Source organism: Petaurus breviceps, unplaced genomic scaffold (assembly GCF_028583685.1).
Source record: "Petaurus breviceps papuanus isolate PSGF00001 unplaced genomic scaffold, PetGlider_PUasm1.0 90825, whole genome shotgun sequence".
Taxonomy (NCBI): Eukaryota; Metazoa; Chordata; class Mammalia; order Diprotodontia; family Petauridae; genus Petaurus; species Petaurus breviceps.
This window is the reverse complement of record NW_027187353.1, coordinates 10,204,308-10,227,293: the sequence shown is the minus strand read 5'-3', so window position 1 is coordinate 10,227,293 and position 22,986 is coordinate 10,204,308. Positions and strand designations below refer to the sequence as shown.

At 39.3% G+C, this 22,986-nt stretch overlaps 1 protein-coding gene across 1 annotated transcript in view; it reads right to left on the bottom strand.

Moving 5' to 3' along the window:
• Nucleotides 1–5,582: 5,582 nt before the first annotated feature.
• Nucleotides 5,583–22,986, bottom strand: part of ECHS1 (enoyl-CoA hydratase, short chain 1) — a 30,967-nt gene continuing 13,563 nt past the window's right edge. Inside the window, exons 3-9 of the mRNA XM_069071227.1 lie at nucleotides 17,576–17,844; nucleotides 15,280–15,407; nucleotides 12,821–12,920; nucleotides 11,845–11,949; nucleotides 11,003–11,122; nucleotides 8,019–8,086; nucleotides 5,583–6,042 (exon numbers count right to left, since the gene is read on the bottom strand). Coding sequence (XP_068927328.1) covers nucleotides 5,977–6,042; nucleotides 8,019–8,086; nucleotides 11,003–11,122; nucleotides 11,845–11,949; nucleotides 12,821–12,920; nucleotides 15,280–15,407; nucleotides 17,576–17,844 — 856 coding nt within the window. The 3' untranslated portion in view covers nucleotides 5,583–5,976. The remainder of the gene's footprint in view (nucleotides 6,043–8,018; nucleotides 8,087–11,002; nucleotides 11,123–11,844; nucleotides 11,950–12,820; nucleotides 12,921–15,279; nucleotides 15,408–17,575; nucleotides 17,845–22,986) is intronic.

Below are 22,986 nucleotides of genomic sequence, written 5' to 3'. Positions count from 1 at the left end.
CACAATTGGTTGAGGCTTGAGCCAATGTCAGAGACTAGGTGCCCCTAAAATCCCTTAAAGATTGCTGGAGAACCCTAGGGGAGAGATGAATCATAACATACCCGGCCTTCAGGTACGGAGCAGGAAGAATAGCAATTGTTCTGTGTATAAAAGAATTAGGAAGTTAAGTTTTCTATTAGCTTTATGGTGAGTATTGTACTAGAAATACCATTCCTGGCAGTGTTTGGTTCATCTGCCCTTTTTGCCTGTGAGAGAGAATGAAATTATTCTGAAAGTTCGTTTTTTACCTGGAAAGCTATGAATAGTGTGAACAAGAAATGTGAAAGAAACTGGGAGCCTAGATAAAAGATTATATCAGAGGAAGATCTGGAGTTAGGAAAATTCTGTGGACTGGTAGTCCCTTGCAAGGGAGGCAGTAACCCTTTTTGCTCAGGGTTTCTGCCTCCACCAAGATGGAATCATGTCCTGGGTATAAGGGTATATCCAGAAGAAATCTTAAGGCCACTACTCCCTGGGGACAGAAGTGTCAGTGGTTGCAACAGGCCTGGTGGCAGCTCTAGTGGGTCATTAATCTGAGCACATACTTCATGACTGGACACGCCAATTAATTACCAAGCATTTATTAAGTAGTCACTCTGTGCCAGGCACTGGGGGTACAAAGGCAAAAATGAAACAGGCTCTATTCTTTTTACATTCTATCAGATATGTGACAATCAAAGCAACCAAGAATCCTGGACAGACGTATGGAATGTCTTGGCCAACCCAATCTCCTCCCACCCCCTCCCATGGCCTCTAGTTAGACTGTCATGAGAGAAGCACAATTCTCAATCCCAGCGCAATTCAATTCCTAGCACAATTCTAGAATGTATTAAAGATGGTTAGTGGAAGTCAAGCATGATCCCAAGAAGCCAGCATAACTTTATCAAGAAGTAGTCATGTCACATGATAGGCCATCAGCCTTCATAATTCTTGCCCAGGCCTTCCCATAAATCTTCCATGTAAGTCACACCAAATATACTTGAGGTCTCAGTTTCTCTCAGCAATTAAAGACAAAAGACATGGAGAACTTGAAAGCTTTAAATAACCCTCGAAAGGGAATTTCCTCAATGATTGAAAATCAACCCTAAATGGTGCACATTTAAGGAGGAGGTAGGCTAGAGCTCTTGAGCTACTCCTGCTGAGAACATGGCTTGATCATGAGACTCCGCTGCCTCCAGCAATCTGAATAGCAGAATCCATCTCCATCTAGACCACTCTCATTGGTTTTCTCTCTCATGAGCTGGGTCACCCTTAACTCAAATGGAGGGGTTCAAGGACAGGGGCTCATTTCCTTTGGGATAAGAACTTACACTGGATTTTGTTTACACTCTAAACAGTAAGGTGTCCTAGCTGAGTGGGGTCCAGTCAAGATCCACGAGCTCATTCCCAGGGTTAGAAGTAATCTCAATGAGCTGTCCTTCAGAGGCTTACCTTCCACAGGAATTGGGTCTCAATAGAGAAACAGGAAAAAAAAAAGCCTGGATCCAAATTTAATAATTGGTTATAAATAGAAAATTTTCTCTCAGCTGAATTTGAAGTTATAGAATCAAGAGTCTGTATTTCCTTAAGCGTACCAGAGCAGATGGTAAAATCTAGGCAGGGTCCACAAGGTGTGATACTCTAGTTGGGGAGGAAGATTTTCCGCCATTTTGTCACTGTGCATGCTCGTTGGAAATTGCCAATTAACTGTGGATATTTTGGTAGTCATAGCGGGCAACAGGATATTGTAAATGCAACTCAATTCCTGAAGGTGCTAGAAAGTTATTAGATATCTTTAAGTAGTAATACTCCATTTATCCAGCCTCAGAGGTGATGATGTCACTCCCATCTCTGAATTTTCTAGATAATTAAGGTTTTGGTTTTTAGTCATTTGAGTCTCGTCCAACTTCATGACCCGTTTTTGGGGTTTTCTTGGCAGAGATACTGGAGTGGTTTGTCATTTCCTTCTCTAACTCATTTTAAGGATAAGGAAACTGAGGCAAAAAGGATTAAGTGACTTACCCAGGGTCACACAGCTAGTATCTGAAGCCAAATTTGAACTCATCTTCCTGACTCCAGGTCCAGACCTGCATCCACTGTACCAGCTAGCTGCTCTAATTAAGATTTACTTCTTTCAGCTCCAAAACTTTTAAATTGGACTAAGTTCTGATAGAAATCTAAAAGGTGTTCCTCACGCTCCTAACTTTTAAACAGAATAAAGGCAATCCCTTCTTCTTTGTGGCTCACCTGCCCGCTGCTTTAAAAAGGTTTTTTGCTTTCCAGTTTAACCATTATTCCTCAGTTTCCAGGTCTCTCTAAGTCAGTGTGACTTAGCTCTCCAGTGACCATCTGAACAACTGCAGGCTTTCTCAAATTTAGGCCCTGTTCCCACCTGTAGCACACAGGGTTTTGTGCTTGTTTTTGTTTTGGAGATAGGAATTCCCCTCCTCCCATTTAAAGATATATTTTGCATCAGTCATTTTCTGATATGCTTCTCCTCCCTTCCCTTAAGCCTACCTTATAACAAAGAAAACATTAAGCCTAACTGACCCACAAAGTAAGAAGCATGACAACCTGTGGCATTTTTCCCTATAGTCCCCATATTCCTCTACAAAGGAGGGACATTACCCTCTTTCCGCTCAAGGACCAAGGTAGCTCACTATGGCTAATTCGAGTTCATTGACTTTTGGTGATGTTGTCATTTGCAGTATTGAAATGGTGGATGTTTCTTTAGGTAAGTTTTCTTCATTCTGTATCACTTCATATGCAAGTTTTTCCATGTTTCTCTGAATTCCTCCATTTCTTATGACTCAATCATCTTCCATTACATTCATGTCACACAATTTAAGCTGTCTCCCCATCAATGGGCAGGCACCCACATTATTTTGCTACCACAAAGCACTTCTATCAGCATTTTGTCATATTCAGGGCCTTTTGTTCTGCTGCTGGTTTGGTTTGGCCTCATGGGGCCAAAAGGGAAGAAGAGTTTGGGCGGAGTAGAAGCAGGACCTCCCTGCTGCTCCTGCTTCCACCTTCCCCAATCCATGTAAAAAGGGGACTCTGAACAAACTTTGGAGCTGCAGAACCCACAAAATGACACAGAGAAGCTAATCTCCCACTGAGGACAGCCCGACAGGCCAGCAGTAAACCGCCAGCACAGTGCTCTGGAAGCCGAGCCCAGCCCCACACCAAGGCTTTAGCCCCAGGGTGGGTCTGACCAGACACCAGCAGGAGGGACTCCAGATCAACAGCAGCTGATACACACACACACATGTCTATATATGAGGGTATAGGGGCATATGAATACATATGTGAATGTGTGTATATATGTTTACAGGTATACATAGACAGAGGGCACAGGACCTATTTAACAGGAAGGGATGATACTTAAAAGGTGAAATTAAGAGGTGAGAGAGGAATATAATGAGAGGAGATGGGGAGAGACAGAATGGGGTAAACTATCTCATATAGAAGAGGCAAGGGAAAATGGTTACAATGGAGGGGAAGAATAGGAAGGCAAAAGGGAATGGGTCAACCTTATTCCCATTGAATTTGGCTTGAGGAGGGAATGAAATACACACTAAATAGGGTATCTCACCCTCTAGGAAAGTAGGGGGGGAAAGGGATGAGAGGGGGGATGATGGAAGGTAGGGCAGGCTGGGGGGGAGGGAAGTTGGAAGCACCCACTTTTGAAAAGGGATGGGATCAAAGTAGAGAATAGAACAAGTGGGAGGTGGGATAGGAGGGAGATAGCCAGTCTTTTACAATATATCTACTATGTTATTGTTTTGCATTAGCCACACATGTACAACCTATACTCAACTGCTTGTCTTCCCAGTAAGGGTGGGTGACAAGGGAGGAAGGGAATGAATCTGGAATTCAAAGTTCTAAAATCAAATATTCAAGTAAATATATATATATATATACACACTATTATTAATACTATTTTATACGTAATTGGGAAATAAGATATACAGGCACTGGGGCATAGAGATCCACTGGAAAAGTTGAAAGGGGTATGGGAGAAAATATGGGAGAGAGCAGATTGGAGGAGGGAATATCCTGTGGGACTGCTATTTTGGTGTGGTGGGTAGGGGAAAAACGGGGAGAAAATTTGTAACTCAAAATCTGGCAGAAATGAATGATGTAAATCAGAAGTTAATAAAGCATTTGAAAAATTAAAAAAAATTTAAAAATAAAAAAAAATATCCCTCTGACCTTGAAAAAAAAAAGTTTGGTGACTTTTGTCAAATAGGAACAAATCATTTTCCAGGATAACTGGGCAAACTGACGGCTCCTCCAGAAGTGAATGTATTTGTGTGTCTTCCCACACTTCCATGAATGCTGTCTCCCTCTTTCATCATCTTTGTCAACTCAACAATTATAAGGTGAAACCTACTGTTCACAATGTTAGAAGTGGAAAAGGCTTTAAAGATAATCTGAGCCCAGCCCGCTCTTTACAGAGATGAGGTACCTGAGGCCCAGAAAAGTGTAGACACTAATCCAAGGTCATACAGCTAGTAAATCACTGAATTAAGGTGGGATTGTGGTATAGCAGAATAAGCTGGAAAGTCTACTTAGTAATAGTCATATTTAATATGTCTATAATGCCTACTATGTACCAGGCACTGTGCCAAGCTCTTTAGTTACCTCATTTGATCCTCACAACTCTGAACGTCAGGTGCTAGTACGATCATTTCACTGATGAGGAAACTGAGGCATACAAGGGTTAAGTGACTTGCCCAGGGTCACACAGCAGCTATGCTATTTGCTCTGTGTAACCTTGGGGGAATAAATCTCTACTCTCTTTTCTGCCTTAGTTTCCTCATCTGTAATAAGGAAGTTGAACTAGATGACATCTGAGGACCCATCCAAGTCTAAATCTGTGATGGAACAATCTGAACTCCATCCTTCTGACTCCAGATTCAGGACTTTCACTATATCTCCTGTCTCCCTAACTTGCCCCAGAACACCAGGTTTTGGGTCGCTGGGGCTACTTTTTAGTTCTTGTGTCTCCTCCTTTGCTCTGCAGCTATGGGCAATAACTTCTTGCTGTTGTCCTCAGGCTGTCCACTCCCATTACTGATTTGCAACTTTGGCCTGGGAGGCAGGATTGCCAAGCCTACTGGAACTGCATCCAAACCAAAAATCATCGAGCTCTGAAGGAGGCCATTGGCCTCCTAAAAGTAAATGCATGGATTTCTGTTAACAGACATCCTGGTGTCCATTTCAGCTGTTCAGAAGCATTCTCTGCCCCCTTCCTGGTGCTCAACTATGTTCCAGTTAACTGAGACTGCCAGCCTAAGTAACAAGTAATTACCCTAAAAAAGGATGCCACATACTTGCATAATGGCTCCCTGTTTTGTGACACTATCATGAAGATGAATTTTTTTTTTAAACTCTCAGCTACTTACACAAAAGGTATAATGAGTAAGACGTCATTTTAATCAGTGGCTTATCCACATAATTTAAATAAGCACCAAAGCATGAAGGAAATGTTTCTCCCATTGAAACGATTACATTCAAAGGGCAGTGAATACAAACAGGCTGTTCCAGACTCTTAGTCCCTTATGTTAAGTGAAGTTGCTTTTAATACAGAACACCAAAGGCTTCCATCAAAGGATTTCTGACTTGACGCCAGACAGTAAGATTGGATTGGTAAGATGCACTTGGCATTGGAATTAATGATGATGCAGAGACAGATTCATTAAGGCAAATAAATGACTTCAGTGTCTAGAGACAAGAACTTGGTTTCTATTTAACAAAGTACAGAAGGACAAGCTCTCTGAATCAGCAAAGGACGCAGTCTTCCAAAGCAATGCTGCAATTTAAGAGAGGCACATTGTGGCGTTTACAGTTTACCTGTGTACAATAGCTATGATTTATTTTTATTTTTTTAAAAGTCACTTCTAAAGAAAATTTAAGTCTCTTCTCCACTTCTTAAGCATAAGTCAGGAGTCAACTGTCCTTGAAGTTGGCCTTCCTCTTCTCCACAAATGCCCTCATTCCTTCTTTCTGGTCATCCTTTTGTGGAGAAAGAAAAGGGAAAAATTGGCATTGATATACAATCTTCCTTCTTACAGTCCTTAACCTCTTCCTGTTGTGGAAAAATTCGATGAAAGTGTGACATTAAGTCTTTTCCTGTGTCTTTATATATTTCTACTTAGACATATTCACTCCAACGTTCCATACAAATCCCATCTGTGGTGTCCCAGCCTCTGTTCTACCCAACAAGGGTAGCTGCTTGCCAAAAGCAAAGTCCAAGGCATTCATCTCTATCATTCTACCGATCTCACAATCATAAACATTTATTAAGAATCTATCTGCATTTGATATGGAGTATTATGAAAAACACAGAGAAACCAATAGATCAACATTGTTAGGATATTATACTTTAAATGCCACAGCCAATCAATGGATCAAATGCTCACTTTTCAAACTGCAAGGGGTCTTAAAAGCTGTCTGATCTAATTCTGTTATTTAAAGGAGACTAGAAGAAAAGATCTGGAATCTTCACTAGAGGGAGCAAGAAAGAGTCAGAGAACATATGATCATACAGTTTGGGGCTGAGAAGGACCCAGTGTCCATACACTGAGGCCCAGAAAAATTACATGACTTGTCCCGAGTCATATAAGAGGTGGTGACAGAGACATTCACAGCCTCAGACTGCAGATCTTTCTTTCCGTGGGCTCTTTCCATGGCAGAATAAGAACCCAGGGCCTCATCTTGCAAATCCAGGGCTCTTTCCATGATAATAGAAGTTTCTTTAACCTTTAACAAGTGGGTGAGGCTCATGACAAGGATGGGAGGTTGGTGCTATTATTACCTTTAAAGCAAGGCTCAGGAAGGTTAAAGGACTTGCCAGCCAATCAAAATTCAAACTCAGGTTCCCCTGAATCTCAGTTCCTATAGGTTAGGTACCAATACATGACTCACATCCTTCCACATGCTAGGAAAAGTCTGTAAAACCTCTAGCACAGTGGGCATTCACCAGGAATGAAGAAATATGGATGAGAATTCATAAAAGTTTTCTTTCCTTTGGTTACCAGCAAATATTCTAAAATTATTAGCTTAAGGTGTTACACTTCTCAACATAAAAATATAAGCGACAGAACATCTTATACAACACACACAATATTTATTACATATATTTCAGGGGAAAAATTGTATGTAAATAGGATATTTTAAATACATTAGAGGAACTGTAATAAAAAGACAGCAAGATGTCAAAAAAGATGGCAAATCCTCCTATATAATGCCCAGAATAATCTTCTAAATGACCCTTTTCTAACTCTTGACTTCTTTATATTACACTGTGTCTGTTTCAAGCAGGTTAAACATGTCCAACTAAATATGGAAATCAGAGCTGAGTCAGCTAGGCAAGTGGCAATTAATTATACACTTCTAAGACCCTGAGAATCTTTCAGTGCAGGTACACCCATTCCCTCTTCCAGTGAAGGCTTTGGCACCTTCATTCCACACGTTGCCAAAAATAATGAGAGTAGTTTTCACTGGTGGAAAGCTTTATAGTGTGTTATCTCATTTGATTAAAAAATCAGAATCTGAGAATCTGCCTTCTGATGGGGGAGAACCTACTGAAACTTTAGTTGGCTAGAATGGTTTTCTAATGACAGCCATGCACATACCTGAAGGCTTCTGGGCTTGCTAAGACCTGCCAATGCTTGCATTCAGCTGGCACAACCCTAAAGAACCCAGAGTAGCCCCCACATCATCATAAGGTCCTCCTGCTTTTTTTTCTAATGGATCATTTTTTGAATGCATTATTTATAATCAATCTTATCAAGTTACCATAAAGTGATACATCTTTCAAATTGAACCATGAATGTAATTTCAGCAAAATGTGTTAACACATGAAATTTCTGTTCGTGTAAAAGGATAACCTGTTTTCATGTTAAGGTCACATGTGAGTAAAACTTTAACCTGAACTTGACTTCTCAGGTATACCAGGGGCGCCAACACTGGATAAATTATTCACTTACCGTGGAAAAGGTTGAGTAGAAGAGTTTCTTCTCCAATCTAATTCCTTCTGCTAACGTCGTCTCAAAAGCTGAAAAACAAATCCTACAAGTGAGGAATGTGGAAGATGCAGGTTGTGTGTGTGTGTGTGTGTGTGATGTAGTTGCTCTATGGATTCTTTCTTTGTCAAAGTGCTCAACAAACTGGGGTGGCCTCTGAGAAGTTTAGCCTTATTCCTCCTATGTTTAGCTGCAGCCTTTTATGATTCCACAGAATATCAGAAGCCGTTGGGTCCCCAGGATGTGCCAGTGACTCAAATCTAATGCCCTTAGGTGGATTTGGCAGCTACCGGTTCACTGCAGCTGATTTTAAATTGCAGTACCCAACGGAAGCCCACAGTGCTCCTTCAGAAACACTTAAGAAACATTTTACCTTAATAACTAGTGAATCTGAGGGTCTCACAAGTCATACCCATTACCACTTTCCCCCTCACCATTGCTGGATCAGAAAAAAACTTTCGTAAACAACTGAATAAAGAATAATAAAGAAGTTAAACAAATGTAATGGAAGGGCTTTTAGAGTACTCTTTGTCTCTTATTTTACAGCAGAGGAGATAGGACCAGAGGATATGTGATGTGCCGTAAAGCCCAAAGTCAATTAGTGGCATTAGGCCCAGAGCTTTCCCAACTTCTAGTCCTGTTCTTATATAGCCTGATCCACAACAGTCAAAAAAAAGATTCATGTGGCCAATGGTTTCTAATCCTTAACCTTCCATTTCAAGAACTGCACCCAGAAAAAGATCCTCTTCTGTGACCAGCAAGCAGCAGGGTACAAAAGAAACTACTCCTAGGCACATGCTTCATACTCTGTTTGAGGCATATGTCCAAAGGATGGTTTGGATTTGAAGATTTTTTTCAGGTTGTATCAGAACCAAGCAAATACTCTTGGAATAAGAATTCTTAAGTCTATGGAATCCCAAGGGGTTTTAGGGTGTCTACGAACTTGGAACTTTTAATACTTTCATCAATGTATTCCAATATAGTTGGTTTTTACAATCTCTTATGAGCATTTTTGATTCCCTTTTGTTATTCAGAACTCAGGGCCACTCCTCCTGTGATTTTTGATTAACTAAAAGTCTGTTTTCATGTTAACTTCATGTGAATAAAAGCTGTTTCATGGAACATAAAAATTTACTTAAGAGCCTTAAGTATTCCTTATATAAGAGGCCAGAGGAAGATTCTCAACTGTTTCTGACTCACTGAAGATGAGTAAATCCTCCTCCTCAATCAGCGTATTGTGAACCCTCTATAAGTAGTTTAATCTGTAACCATGACTCAATTTACCTATACAGTCTGTTTGATGAAATTTGTTTCCTTCAAGGATATAGGAGAATAGGATTTAATTTAACTAAGGTTGTACAACTTTTATGACATTGAAGATAGTATGGGATATTGGATCTACCTTCTCTTTCACTTTGATGGCCTAAAAGGAATGTACAAGATTGCAATATGTAAAAGAATGATTTTACTATCATTCTGATGTATATACTTTTGTAATGATGTAATTGTTACTTATAATTATAAGAAATCTTGTCAGAATCCTCATGGTGGTTCAAGTTTACTCAAAGGCCTAAACCTATACTTTTTTTTTTTTTTAAGCAATCCGGGTTAAGTAACTTGCTCAAGGTTACACGGCCAGTTATTTCTGGGTGTGGTGCTGAGTATCTGAGCCCAGATTTGATCCCCAGGTCATCCCAACACTGGAGCCGGTGCTCTTATTCGCTGTGCTACCTGGCCGCCCCACCTAAACCTATACTTAAGCATAATGATAAAACCTAGGTTTTTACCACCATAATTTTTGAGTTGTGGTAAATATCTATTTGCCACAACTAGGTACCACAAGAACTCAGAGAGGAAATACTCCTCCCGTATCAAATCCTGTATAGTTTATGCATTTGAAAGCATTACTCTCAGAAGGGGTCCATAGGTTTTGCCAGCTATAAAGGGGTTTGTGAGATCAAACAAGGTTAAGGACCTCTGTTCCACAAGCTTATGATAAGATGGATACCAGGAGTCTGGGAGGGACAAGGAAGGAGATGAAAACTAAGTCAGGCAAGAAGGGTCTGTGCCCTTGGGAAATTTGTCTTTCTTACAGTCCACCTGCTGCTTATAAAGAGAACTACTGGATGCGCTCAAGAAACTCATAGTAGAGGTTTCCAGATACTCAAAAAAGCTCATTACTTCTACAGGGCACTGATTTGGACTCTGGAAAGTAAGACAAGAGAACACATTGAGTTTCAATATATTCCTCATTGACAACAGAAAGCATAGTGATCATTTGGCAGAGACAGACTTACTTTTCTTCCTGGAACTAAATCTTATGGAGAAATTTATTCCAAGAGTGCTTGAATAAGGGCACACTGAGCCAAATAATTGATAATATATTCACTTATGGTTTTAGAGAAGTCAAACCCCATTTAAACCATCTTCTACTGACCCTTTAATAAAAGTTAAGGGTGAATATAACATGGCTCTTTTTAGAGAAAGTTAGAATAGTACAGTCCAGATCCTTTGTTTTATGATGATATAACCTATCATGGGGAAAAACAAAAACCTGGGTGAACTAGAACATTGGTCTATTTCTGGGACAACTGGACTCAAACAGTCAAGGTCATAGACCTTCAGCAGGGGGTGGACATCTATTCTTAACTGAATTCTCTAACAAGCACAGAAAGTTCAGCTCTCCTATTTAGCCTGAGCAAAAGCTATATGCTTTAGATGGAAATTATGAAGGGAGAGTTTTCACTTTGTTATAAATGTTAATAAGCTAGGCAGTCTTGCTCAGGCAGAAGACCACCCCAACGCCAACTAAAATATTTGAAAATCCAAAAGATTTTTACCCACACTATCATTCAATGCCATTAGCGTTCAGATTTAGAACCATTCCCTGGAAACTTGGTCCCTCCCCCAGACGCCTCCACTGTATTTCCTTTTGTTAAATTCAATACCTGCATTCACTGATTCTTTGGCCATCTGTGTCACAATTTTAGAATTATTAGCAATTTTTTCTGCACACCGGATGGCTTCTTCAAGCAGCTTGTCCACAGGGAAAATTTTGCTGATAAGACCTAAAGCAAAAATCAAGGTAAATAGCACACCAAACAAATATATTTGAAGGTTATTTAGTCCCTCTTCCTACTTCACCAATGACAATTTGAAAGTATTCAAGACTTCAACAAAGTATTTAAGACCAGTTTCTTATATATATCTTTCCAAAATCAATAAACAAATCAACTCAGCAAATACACATTCTATTCTTCCTCTCCTCATCATAAAGATTAAGCCAAGAGTTTCCCAACAGAGACCTTGTATGGATGGTATCAGGGATGAGAATTCAACAGTGACTTAGGGAGTTTTCTTTTGAGGATGGATTGAACCAAACCTCAGGCAGCAACAATTCAGGGGAAGAGAGGAGCAAATTCCCTTTGGTCAAACCCCTTTGTACAGACACTCTTGGAAGTGGGCAGGGTGAAAAGACACACAGGGCAATCATGCAACTTTCTGCCACCTGTTAGTGCCAGTAAGACCAAGGTCTGTGAGCGCAGACAAGAAGAATAATGGTCCTCTTTCTGGGAGGAATCTCGAGGAACAATCTATTTGAACACAGAAGGAAAACAATGGATACAAAACTTCCCTCCAGCTTTGGCAGAGTGAGAGTGAATTCCCTGTAGTGAGTTTCTACCATTAGATTGTGAGTTCCCTGAAATCCCCAGTGCTTAGCACATAGTAGGCACTAAGAAATGCTTACTGACTGGTTGAAGAGGCAGCTATAAAAGTCTGGGACCAGTACCTGCTTGCTTGGCTTCTTGAGCTGAGATTCGATCACCTGTAAGGACCATCTCCATGGCCAAAGACTTTCCAACTACGCGGGTAAGTCTCTGAGTTCCCCCAGCACCTAGGAGGAAAGGCAAAATTATTAGGTCTCTTAAAAAAAGGATACCTAACATCCCATTTGCAAGCTTCAGGGGTACTACTAGGCTCTATAAAGGAGGGCACAGATAAGAGAGTTAAGGGTAATAAATAGGGGGTGGAGAGGCAGTAACTGGGGGTAGTAGAAAAATTCTCAACAGAAAGACTGCATGGCATTCGTTCACCTCAATTCCAGGAATTCCCTTAGCTATTTAAGTCTTTTTAGCTACTTCTAGCCCTCCCTAACCAAGTCGTAGTAAAAAGTGTCTTTGGTGCTTAATTGCCTTCATTTCTTCCCCTTTCTTTTTACTTATTAGCTTTCCAAACAATTTCTACTGTAGGCCCCTCACCAGATAAAAAAGTTAAGTTTTGAACAGTGGCCCATATCCACAGCGAACTCTCCCCATCCCCAACTCAGAACTCCCAGCCCCTCAGTACTTAATGTGTATGTGTTAGGAGTAAAATAATTTAATGAATAATAATTGTTATCCATCACCAATTGTAGCCGGTTCTAACAAGATATCTAACACCCCTTTCTTCTGCGTGGACCATGGAATACTCTTCTGGAATCTGACAGGCTGGAAATGTCCATTTCCCATGCAATTTCCCTTGTTTGCTTTGCCTAGCTTTTGAACTCAGTTTAATCAGATGCACCCAAGGGAGATCTCATCCCTCAATTCTGATCAATTGCCCAGATGCACAGTGACCAGAACTTGGTCAATATTATCTCTCTTGGCATGCAAGGATCCCTCTAGATTTTGGAGTCCTGCTGGTATAACCCTCAAACCATGGTCACCCATGAGAAGATAACTAATGGCAAAATTAGGAGTTTAAGTCATAGCCTGTGGGCTCATTACCTGGGATGGTCCCTATCAGGATCTCTGGCTGGCCAAATTCAGCATTCTCACCAGCATAGATGATGTCACACATCATAGCAAGCTCACAGCCTCCCCCAAGCTGCAAAAACAAACCAAATGCCGTTAGCACACAGCAGAAACCAAACTGACCATGATTCCATCTGTCAGTTTTAAAACCCCTTAAAACAAAAAAGGGAGGATCCTGACAGAGAGGAAACCCATCTCTTAGAGGAATGAGGTGAGCCAAAAACCTAGCATTTGTCCTTGGAGTACTGATAGCATTTCTAACACATTACTTTACCCTTGAACTTTTTCTCTCACTATCCCTACTCCTCCATAGGGGACCATAAGCCCTCAAAGTAGCTCTTAAGCTTAAGAAAAACAATATGTATATCCATAAAGGGTGGGCTGGAAAACTGCAGCATTCCTAAGTGTTTTATACTAATGTATTAAAAAATAGTTTTAAGACTGATTAAATTTTAAGATTGATTAAAATTAAAATACTATCACAACACTGCTGGCACACAGAAGGAAAGCTAGAGGACATTTAGTCCAGTGCTTTCTTTTATTTTTTGAAATTAATTATATTATGGGAATTTTTGTTTTTGGATTTTTTTTTTGAGGGAGAGGATCTTTGAGCTCAGCCATTTTTAAATGAAATTTTTTCAATGAACAAAAATCTACATTCTCTCCCTCCTGCCACCTCTCTTACCCTTTACTGACAACAAAAACCAAAACCCTTGTAACAAATATGCAGTCAAGCAAAACAGATTCCTGCCTGGTCATGTCCAAGAAAATATGTTTCAATGTGCACTGATCTGTTCACCTCTCTCTCTAAAGGTGGGAAGCATGTGTCATGTGCTGCCTGGAATTGTAGCTGGTCATTGCTTTGATCTAAATTCTTAAGTCTTTCAAAGTCTGTCTTTACCATGTTGTTATCATATCAATGGTTCTTTGGTTCTGTTTATTTCATTCTGCACTGGTCTGTACAAACCTTCCCAGGTTTCTCTGAAACCATCCCCTTAGGACATCACTTCTTGAAACAGGATAGTATTCTACTATATCCATATACCATAACTGGTTTAGCCATTCCCTGATCAACACAACCCCTTCATTGTATAGATGAAGAAAATGTCCTTTTCTTCAAGATACTGATCCCTATGAACATCTGGCTATAAGCTGAATTATAAGTTGCCAGAAAAAAACAGGTAAGAAAAAAAGGTAAAAATAACAGGTTGTTGGATGGACTATAGGAAAATAGGTACAAAATGCACTTTTGGTGGAGTAGGCCATTGATCCAGTCATTTCAGAAAATAATTTGGAATTATACCCCCAAAGTTATTACCATTACTAAATCTATATTGCCAAAGAAAACAAAGAATGAAGAAAAAGATCTATATGTAAAAAATGTCAAAAGCTGCTCTGTTATAGCAAAGAAATGGAAACTAAGGAGTGCCCATCAATCAGGGAATGGCTGGAGAAATTATGGTATGTGAATGTAGTAGAACATTATTGTGTTATAAGAAATGACAAAAGGGATAGTTTCAGACAATTCCAGGAAGACTTATATAAACACATGTCCAGTGAAGTAAATAGGGCAGGACAACAATTTATATAGTAACAGAAACATTATAAAGACAATGGACTAAAGGTGCAGAAGGAGACAAATATTTTCAGACATGGCCAATGGGGGAATTTATTGTGCTTGAATATGCAAATTTTTTTACAAGGCCCTGTCTTCTTCCTTCCCTCCCCTTTCCTTCATCATTCCCTTCTTCTTCTCTTCCTCCAACTTGGAGAATAAAGGAAGTGGGAGGCATCAAGGAGTTAGCAAAAAAAAAAAAGATGACAGAAAAAAGAAAAGGAACAAAGAAAAGAGAGTCACTGAAGCATTTTTTTAAAGAGAATGCACAGGGGACAAAAGAAGAAAGGTCCGAAGGAAACACAAACAGGGAAGTTTTGAAAGCTGTGTGCTGCATTTATTATATACTTAAAAAGAAACACAGACTATACATAATAAAGATTTTCACATACAATCCTCTTTTTCTGTCCTACTTTGAATATGAAAATGTTCATTTATTTGGGGTTTAAGTTAAAAATAAAAAGAAACTATAAAGAACAAAGGCAATTACAATGTCCACTTCCTAGATAAAAAAAAGATTAAGTTCACACAGAGGGCCATAACAAATAACCCGAAGGCTTCCATAGGATTTGATTTTTATCAGTTAGTGGAATCCAAAGTTTAAAGTTAGTTTTCATGAGGAAATTATGGCACCTAAGAGGGAAGCTACTCCTGTATCTCTAGTACTCAAATAAAAGAAGTACCTGCTGGCCCCCAACTACTAGTGGAGGGTTCCAAGTGGGAAAATTCAAGACTGATGCTTTAAATATGTTTGAATTGAATCACTAAGGCCTTTGAAATGAAGGAAACTGATGGGAGAAAGCACATCAACACTCACTGCATAACCGTTAACAGCGGCTATGATTGGTTTCTTGAGGTGGAAGATGTTGTCCCAGTTCTTTAATAACTGCCCCGAGTAGCAAAACTGGAAAGTCTTATCACACATCTCCTTGATGTCTGCTCCAGCTACAGGGAGAGAAAAACTTATAGAGAATTAACTGTCACAGTGAAGAGACCACATCCCTTATCACTTAAAAATTTCAAAAGAATAGACTTTAATCTAATCTTTGTGGGGGCTAAATTAGGTATGCTGTGGTTTAAATCAAATGATTACAGGAACATTCATATGAATATAAAAGTGGAGTTGAATATTAATTTTTCAAGGCATCATGGTATAGGGAACAGAAGGTCAGCCTTGGAGTCAGGAAAGCCTGGCTTCAAGTCCTAACTCTAACCAATACTGACCATGTAGGAAAGTCACTTAATGTCTCAATGCTCCAAAAAACTCTATGACCATAAGCTGCAAAGAAGGTATGGACCCACAATGATGGAAGAAGTACTTCGTAGAGCGCCCTACACCAATGAAATCACAGGTAGCTGTGTGTGGGGTGGGGAGGACTGAAACATAGATCTGGAGTTGAAAGGAACCTTAGAGGCCATTTTACAGATGAGGAAACTAAGTCTTAGGGAAGTCCAGTGATTTGGTCATGGGGTTAATAAAAGTGCCATTTCCCAGTTCTTACTACACAGATTGAAAAACAGCTGCTTGCTAGCAAGTATCCCATTTGCTCCCACATCATTGTAGGTATGGTTGCCCCCAAAGAGTGTTTTACTGTAACATATTTTTTAAGTTTTTAAATTTATTTTAAACTTAAATACAAATTAAGAAGAGAAAAAAAAAACACTGCCATGTACACAGAAGAATGAAGATTCAATATAAAACAATAAATGTCCATTTCAAGAAAATCTACATAATAAATACTACACACTGTGTTCAGAGCTGTCTATCTTTTCTTTGCTTCCTTGTATGTTTTCTTTTGTCCTCTGTTGTCCACCTCTGACTTTATTTTTCCCCCTTCCTCATCTCCCCAAAGGGCTACAATTAAGTGTGGAGATATATATATATATATATATATATAGATAGATAGATAGATAGATAGATCTATACACATATATATATACACACACATACATGTACATGTATACACATACACGTTATGTATATATACAACGCATATACATACATATATAGATATCCATAAACATAAAAACACTCAAGTGTATATACCATATTATGCTTATTTTCACATGTAATTTCTTTCTCTGAAGGTTGATTACATTTTCCTTCATACATCCAAGTCTTTCCATATTTTTCTAAATGCACCAGTTCTTCATTTCCTACACCACAACAATATTCTGACCCAATCACTTTCTATCTGGGAGATTATGAGAGGGTTTTTCCCCAATTTTCTCCATTCCCTCTATTCTTGGTTTTATTTCTACAGGAAAATTTTAATTTAAAATAATCAAAATTATCCATTTTACACTTTAACACTGTTCTTACCTTATATATATAGTTTTAGGTCTGATAGTACTGAATCTAGTTCCTTCAAATCTTTTACCCCTGATTTCCTTGAAATTCTTAACCCTCTGTTCTTCCAAATGAACTTTTATAATTTTTTCTGACTCAGTAAGATGTTTTAGCCATTTAATGGAGATGGCATTACATAAGTGGATTAGTTAAGTAAAACTGCATTTAAAAAAAAAAACTGTTAGTTTTACCTACTCATACAGAAAAAAATATTACTTTAATTATTTAGATCTAGCTTTGTCTGTATAAAAAGTATCTTCTGTTTATATTCATATAGTTCCTGTGTCTGTTTTGGCAGGTATACGCTCATATTTTTTTTTAATATTGTCTAGTTATTTTATATGGTCTAAAACTATTAATTAATATAGCTGACAATAAAGTTTCCAATTTTTCTCTTTTGATTAAATCTGATTTTAGCTTTAACTGTATGAGATGATTACTATCCCTGCTCCTTTACATAATAAATTCTACTCCTGACCTTTATTTTAAGTTTGTGTGCATCTACATTTTTATGGCATTCCCTGAAAGAAACATATTACTGAATTCAAATTTTTAATCTGCTATCAGTTTCTATTTTATAGATATCACTCTAATATTTTACAAGGTGCCATTGAGAGGACACAAAACTATGCTTTATCAAAGAATACATATGTTGAGTAATGTCAGTTCAATTGATAAAGCCATCCATATGTCCGTAAGTTGTCCTTGTGTCTAGCTAAACTTTGCCAGGTTGTTTAATCAGCTTCCATTCAATTCGACCCACCTGCAAATGCCTTTTCTGAGCCCGTCAGGACTATGGCTCCTATAGATGGATCCTCCTGAAATGTCACCAGGGCCTGGTTGAGCTCATCTATCAGAGGCTGACAAAGTGCATTGAGGGTCTTTGGCCGGTTCAGCTGGACCAGTCCCACATTATTCGTCTTCCCTTTCTTCTCTGTAATGATGTATTTAAAGTCACCACCTACAATAAGAGAACACATAGGAAAATTCCACTCAGGAAAAAACCCAAAGTAGCCCACGGGGCTCCTAAACCTACAACAACGAGCATCGCCTGATGCAAAACAGAATTTCGAGGCATTCTTACTTTCTGATGACAAGGTTGTCTTTTGTTAGCATAGGATGAAAAGTTAAGAGTGGATGGACCCATGGTTCAGATGAAGACATGCATTTGTGGACATTGCCAATGTTGAAATTTGTTTCACTTTACTATGCATATTTGTTACAAGGGTTCCCCCCCCTTTTCTTAAAGGAGGTGGGAAGGAGATAAAATAAATTGTTAACAGAAAAGAAAACTTAATAGAAAAAAGGGAGGAAGCATTTGGGGAAGTCAGTTACTCTGGCTTCATATATACCTACAAACTCATCAGCTACGGCTTTGTGATCCCTATATAGTTAACTAGCCACGACTCCCTAGGATCCCATTCTCTTACCTTCTGTCAGAGAAGAATGGATGCCTAAAGCAAGGGGGCCAGGGAGATCTAGAGAGATACTGTTCAATGAGTTCAAGGTCCCATCCCTACCCCTTTTCTCCCTGACCATTTCCTCTGCTGGACCTCTGGGAATAAAGACTGAAGCAGCTAAGTGGCACTGGAATGTAAGTTCCCTGAGGGCAGGGGCTGTCTTCTATTTTTTTGGATCTGCTAACAATGCCTGGCACATAGTAGCTGCTTAATAAATGTTTACTGATTGATTCTCATGAAGAATAATTGGCCTTCAAATGGTATTTAAAGTTTTACATTCCTCATAACAATCTTATGAGACAGGGAGTATAGAGATTATTCCCATTTCCTAGACAAGGAAACCTGCTCATGGTTGCACAGCTACCCAGTGCCAGGCTGGCCTGATTCCAAGTCCCCCCACTATTCACTATATCATGTGGCCTCTATGTTCTGAAGAACAAAACAGCTGAGATAAAGCAGGCCAGAGCAATACTCCCCTTTATCCACTCTCACAATGAATAATAAACAATCCATCTGTCACTACTTCCCCTACTCCATCCCAGAGTGAATTGCTATTTTAGTGATATGTTTGCATGGCTGAAATGGTCTACAGATAAATAAACAAAAACAAAAAAATCCTGATACTGGTCAAAACTGGCCAATACACATGGATCATGACCAACAGGAAAAGCTGTTTTGCTTGACTATGCATATTCATTTCAAGGGTTTTTTTTTTCTTCTTTTCTTCCAAGCAATAGAAGGGAAAGGAAAAGAGAAAAAAAAATGCTCATGGGGCGGCCAGGTAGCACAGCGAGTAAGAGCACTGGCTCCAGTGTTGAGAAGACCTTGAGATCGAATCCCGGGCTCAGACACTTAGCACCCACCCAGAAACACCTGGCCGTGTAACCTTGAGCAAGTTACTTAACCCCAATTGCTTAGAGGCTGCCAGGTGGCTCAGTGAGTAAGAGCACCAGCTCCAGTGTCGGGATGACCTGGATCAAATCCGGGCTCAGATACTCAGCACCATATCCAGAAATAACTGGCCCTGTAACCTTGAGCAAGTTACTTAACCCCGATTGCTTTAAAAAAAAAATGCTCATTAACTGACAAAAATAAAATTTAATTTTAACATAAATAATTTTTTAAAAGCTGAGTCAATGAGACCAAAGAGAGATGTCTAAACTATGGGAAAATTTAGGGTTAGGGTTAGGAACTGGGGAATATAAATCACAAAGAATGAAACTGATCTCTACTCCAAATGAATAAGGTGGAGACAATAAAAACATAGAGTACAAATACAAATTTAATAAATACAACGTAATTTGGGACTGAAGGCAGTAGCAGCTGGGGAGATCAGGAAAGGCTTTTCTACAGAATATGGTGCCTTAGCTGTATCTTAAAGGAAGAGATGGGCTCTGGAAGCAGAGAATCTATAGCAGGGATTCCAGACCTGGGGTTCATGAATTTAAAAAACTTCTTTTTGACAACTGTATTTCAACATAATTGGTTTCTTTTATCATCCTTTGTATTTTAGGCATTTAAAAAAAACACATAATTCTGAGAAAGGACCCATGAAAAAATAAAGGTTAAAAACTCCTGCCACTTGTGTAAGAGAATGCTGTGTGTGTGTGTGTGTGTGTGTGTGTGTAACAACATGAAGACCAGCTTGTCTAGTCTATAGTGCAGATGAAGGGGAATAATAAATAAGGCCTGAAAGGTAGATTTTGAAAGGCTTTCAATGGAAAAGAGAGGAAGGAGTCTGTAGGTTACTAAGTAGAGGAAGGACCCCTCCAGACCTGTGCTTGAGGAATATCCCTTTGGCAGCTCAATGGAGAGATCTGTGGCAGAGAGACCAATGAGGCTAGTGCCACAGTCCAGTTGAGAGATGGTAGTGGTGTGAGGAGAGAGAAGAGGGCAGATGCCAGAGATATAGGGGTAGAACTGACAAGACTTTGAAAAACTTATCATTTAATGACTACCGAGGGAGAATGAGGAGTTGAAGATGAGTCCAAGGTAGCAAAACTGGGTGGTGTCCTCAAAAAAAATATGGAAGCTCTGCAATATGGAGAGATGGATTTGGGGAAAGAGATTATGAGTTTAGTTTGGGGCACATAATGGACAGTCATATGTGGAAAATGAGACTGATGGTAGACCAGTGTACTGCTATGCCTCTTAGACAAAAATATTCAAAGAACTTAGAAAGGTCTCTTACAATTTAAGAAAAACCAAGGATAGGATCAGCTAGATGGCCCAGTGGATAGATTGCTGGGCTTGGAGTAAGGAAGATTCATCTTCATGAGTTCAAATGTGGCCACAGACAATTATTAGCTGTGTTACCCTGGCAAGCCAATTCAAATTCACCCTGTTTGCTTCAGTTTCCTCATCTGGAAAATGAGTTGGAGAAGGAAATGGCAAACCTCCAGGTGCAAGTTTAGCCTGAGTGAAATGCAAATACCTCCAGGTCAACTCTTCAGAATCAATAAACTACATATTACAAGAAATTATTTTTTTTTAAAACTGCCCTTAAATTCTAGAATAAGAAGGTAAAGCAAAAATAGAAAAAAATATTCACCAATCACCACTTGAGAGAGATCCCAGGAAGAAAACTTATAGAAACAGCACAGTCAAGTTTCAAAGCTCCCAGGTTAAGGAAAAAATATTGCAAGTAACTAATGCCAAGCAAAGGCAACTTCCCAAGGTTCAAAATACCTGCATAGGTGCTTTCCATTTTATTCAGTGAAAAATTAATAGCAGAGAAGATCAAAATATGACATCATTCAAAATACAGCATTTACTAAGTGTAATTCATTAATCTCCAAGTACTACCCCACCCCTGGACATTAGATTTATTTAATCAATCACAAAGTCCCTCTTCTAAATACTACTCCACCCCTAGGCTGTACATTCATTTAGTCCATCACAAAGCCCCTCTTCTCAAATGGAGATTAGTTCCCAATCATAAGTAAAGTACATTCATTTGTTTAATCACAGAGCACAAAAAAAGTCAAAAGTTCCCCACCCTTGGATCACAATTGAATCAACAACAGAGTTACAAGGGCACTTTAATACCCAAATGGAGGTCTTTTCTTCATCTTGACCTGAGGCAAGTTCTCAGCAATCTTTGTTCCTGGTGTAGCAGCAAGCACCCCAAGCTTCCTCAGGGTTTGCTGCCAACACAGGTTCTTGGATCTGCTTTGATAAAGGAAAGCAACTCAAAATGGGTTTACAAGCTTACTTTAATCAGTCAAATATATATCATTTACCTAGTTCAGGGGAAAGAGATCAGCACCCCAAACTTCAGAATACACAGACAGAATTATCAAGACAGTAACAGATCAAGTAGACAGATTTCAAACTGTCCAACCATTACATCCATACCCAATCAACATCTGGGTTTCAACATCTGGGTTTCAAAGCTGGGGGGCTCTGGACAATGGCTTCCCAGAATCCATATCAAATCACAGAACACTTCTCAAAGTGAGCCCCAAAACAAAGCTACACATCAGGGCTTATATAGCCTTCTCCTGCCTCAGAGAATGTAACAACCTTTTGGACCCACTGGCCAATCAAAAAGTATCTATTGAAAAACAAGCCTCCCACCCCAGGCTCCAGGTGCATTTTAGCCTAGGGGCAGGGAAGATCTTTAAATTTACATTCCCATTAAGCCTGGGGAGACAAAGCTTAGCAAGGCCACAAGATATATTGCCAGTCTCTTCATTAATTCATTCTCTGTCTGCAGAACAGTCCTAGGACCCCTGAAAACATTAGCAAAACCCTCTTCCAGGATTTCTGTAAACATACAACAAGAAAATCCTTCTTTAGGGTTTCTGAACCAACAGCAAGGTTCCAACACCTCTGCAACAACAGCACTGTCCTTCACCAGTGGACAGAACTGGCAAAACAACATCAAAACAGACAAAGTACCAGCATAACAGCCATGTCTCCTCAGTCCTTGGCAGCTCTGGGTGGCAGCTCTCAAAAGTCCTGGGCAATTCAAAGTGGCCCTCAGCAATCCTCTCAGTCTCTCTCTGCCTCCAAAAAGTTCTTCTGCCTCTCTAAATTTACATCACCAGCTCCCCCAGTTCAGCACTCTCTTTTCTCGTCAACAAGTCCATCCCACAAGTGGGATTCACAAGCTCTGGGTTTTAACACAATCAAACCAAAAACCAAGCCAATACAGGAGGATCTTTAAATTTCATTACTATTACAGTAACAACAACAACAAAACAATTTAAATATCGAAGAGCTATAATCAGGTTCAGATAAGACCTAGCAGCTACTATGTTAAAGAAGCGTAGGTCTTGGAACATTATATTTTTGTAGAGCAAAAGAGCTGGGGTTATGGTCAAGGGTAACTTACCCAACAAAGTTAAATATAATCCTGACTGGAAAAAAAATGGACATTAAATAAATTGGAAAGACTTTCAGATATTTGTGACACAAAGAGCAGAACTTAATGGAAAATTCAACATATGAGATCCGCATAAAAGATCAATTATAATGGACTCAATGAGGTCAAATTGTTTACTTTTTAGATATGAAAATATTACTGGTCCTCATGACTGTAATCATTATTTGGGTGGTTTGAAAAAAAGGTTTGGGCTGAACTGGGTAGGACTGTGTGATTCTGATGGGGTACCTGGGGTCTAGGTTAATTTGTGAAACCTGTCTGTGAAATTGTAACTGCAATTTGTATTGTAAAATTCCTTTCCCAACCTCCGACTCTGCCCCTTCC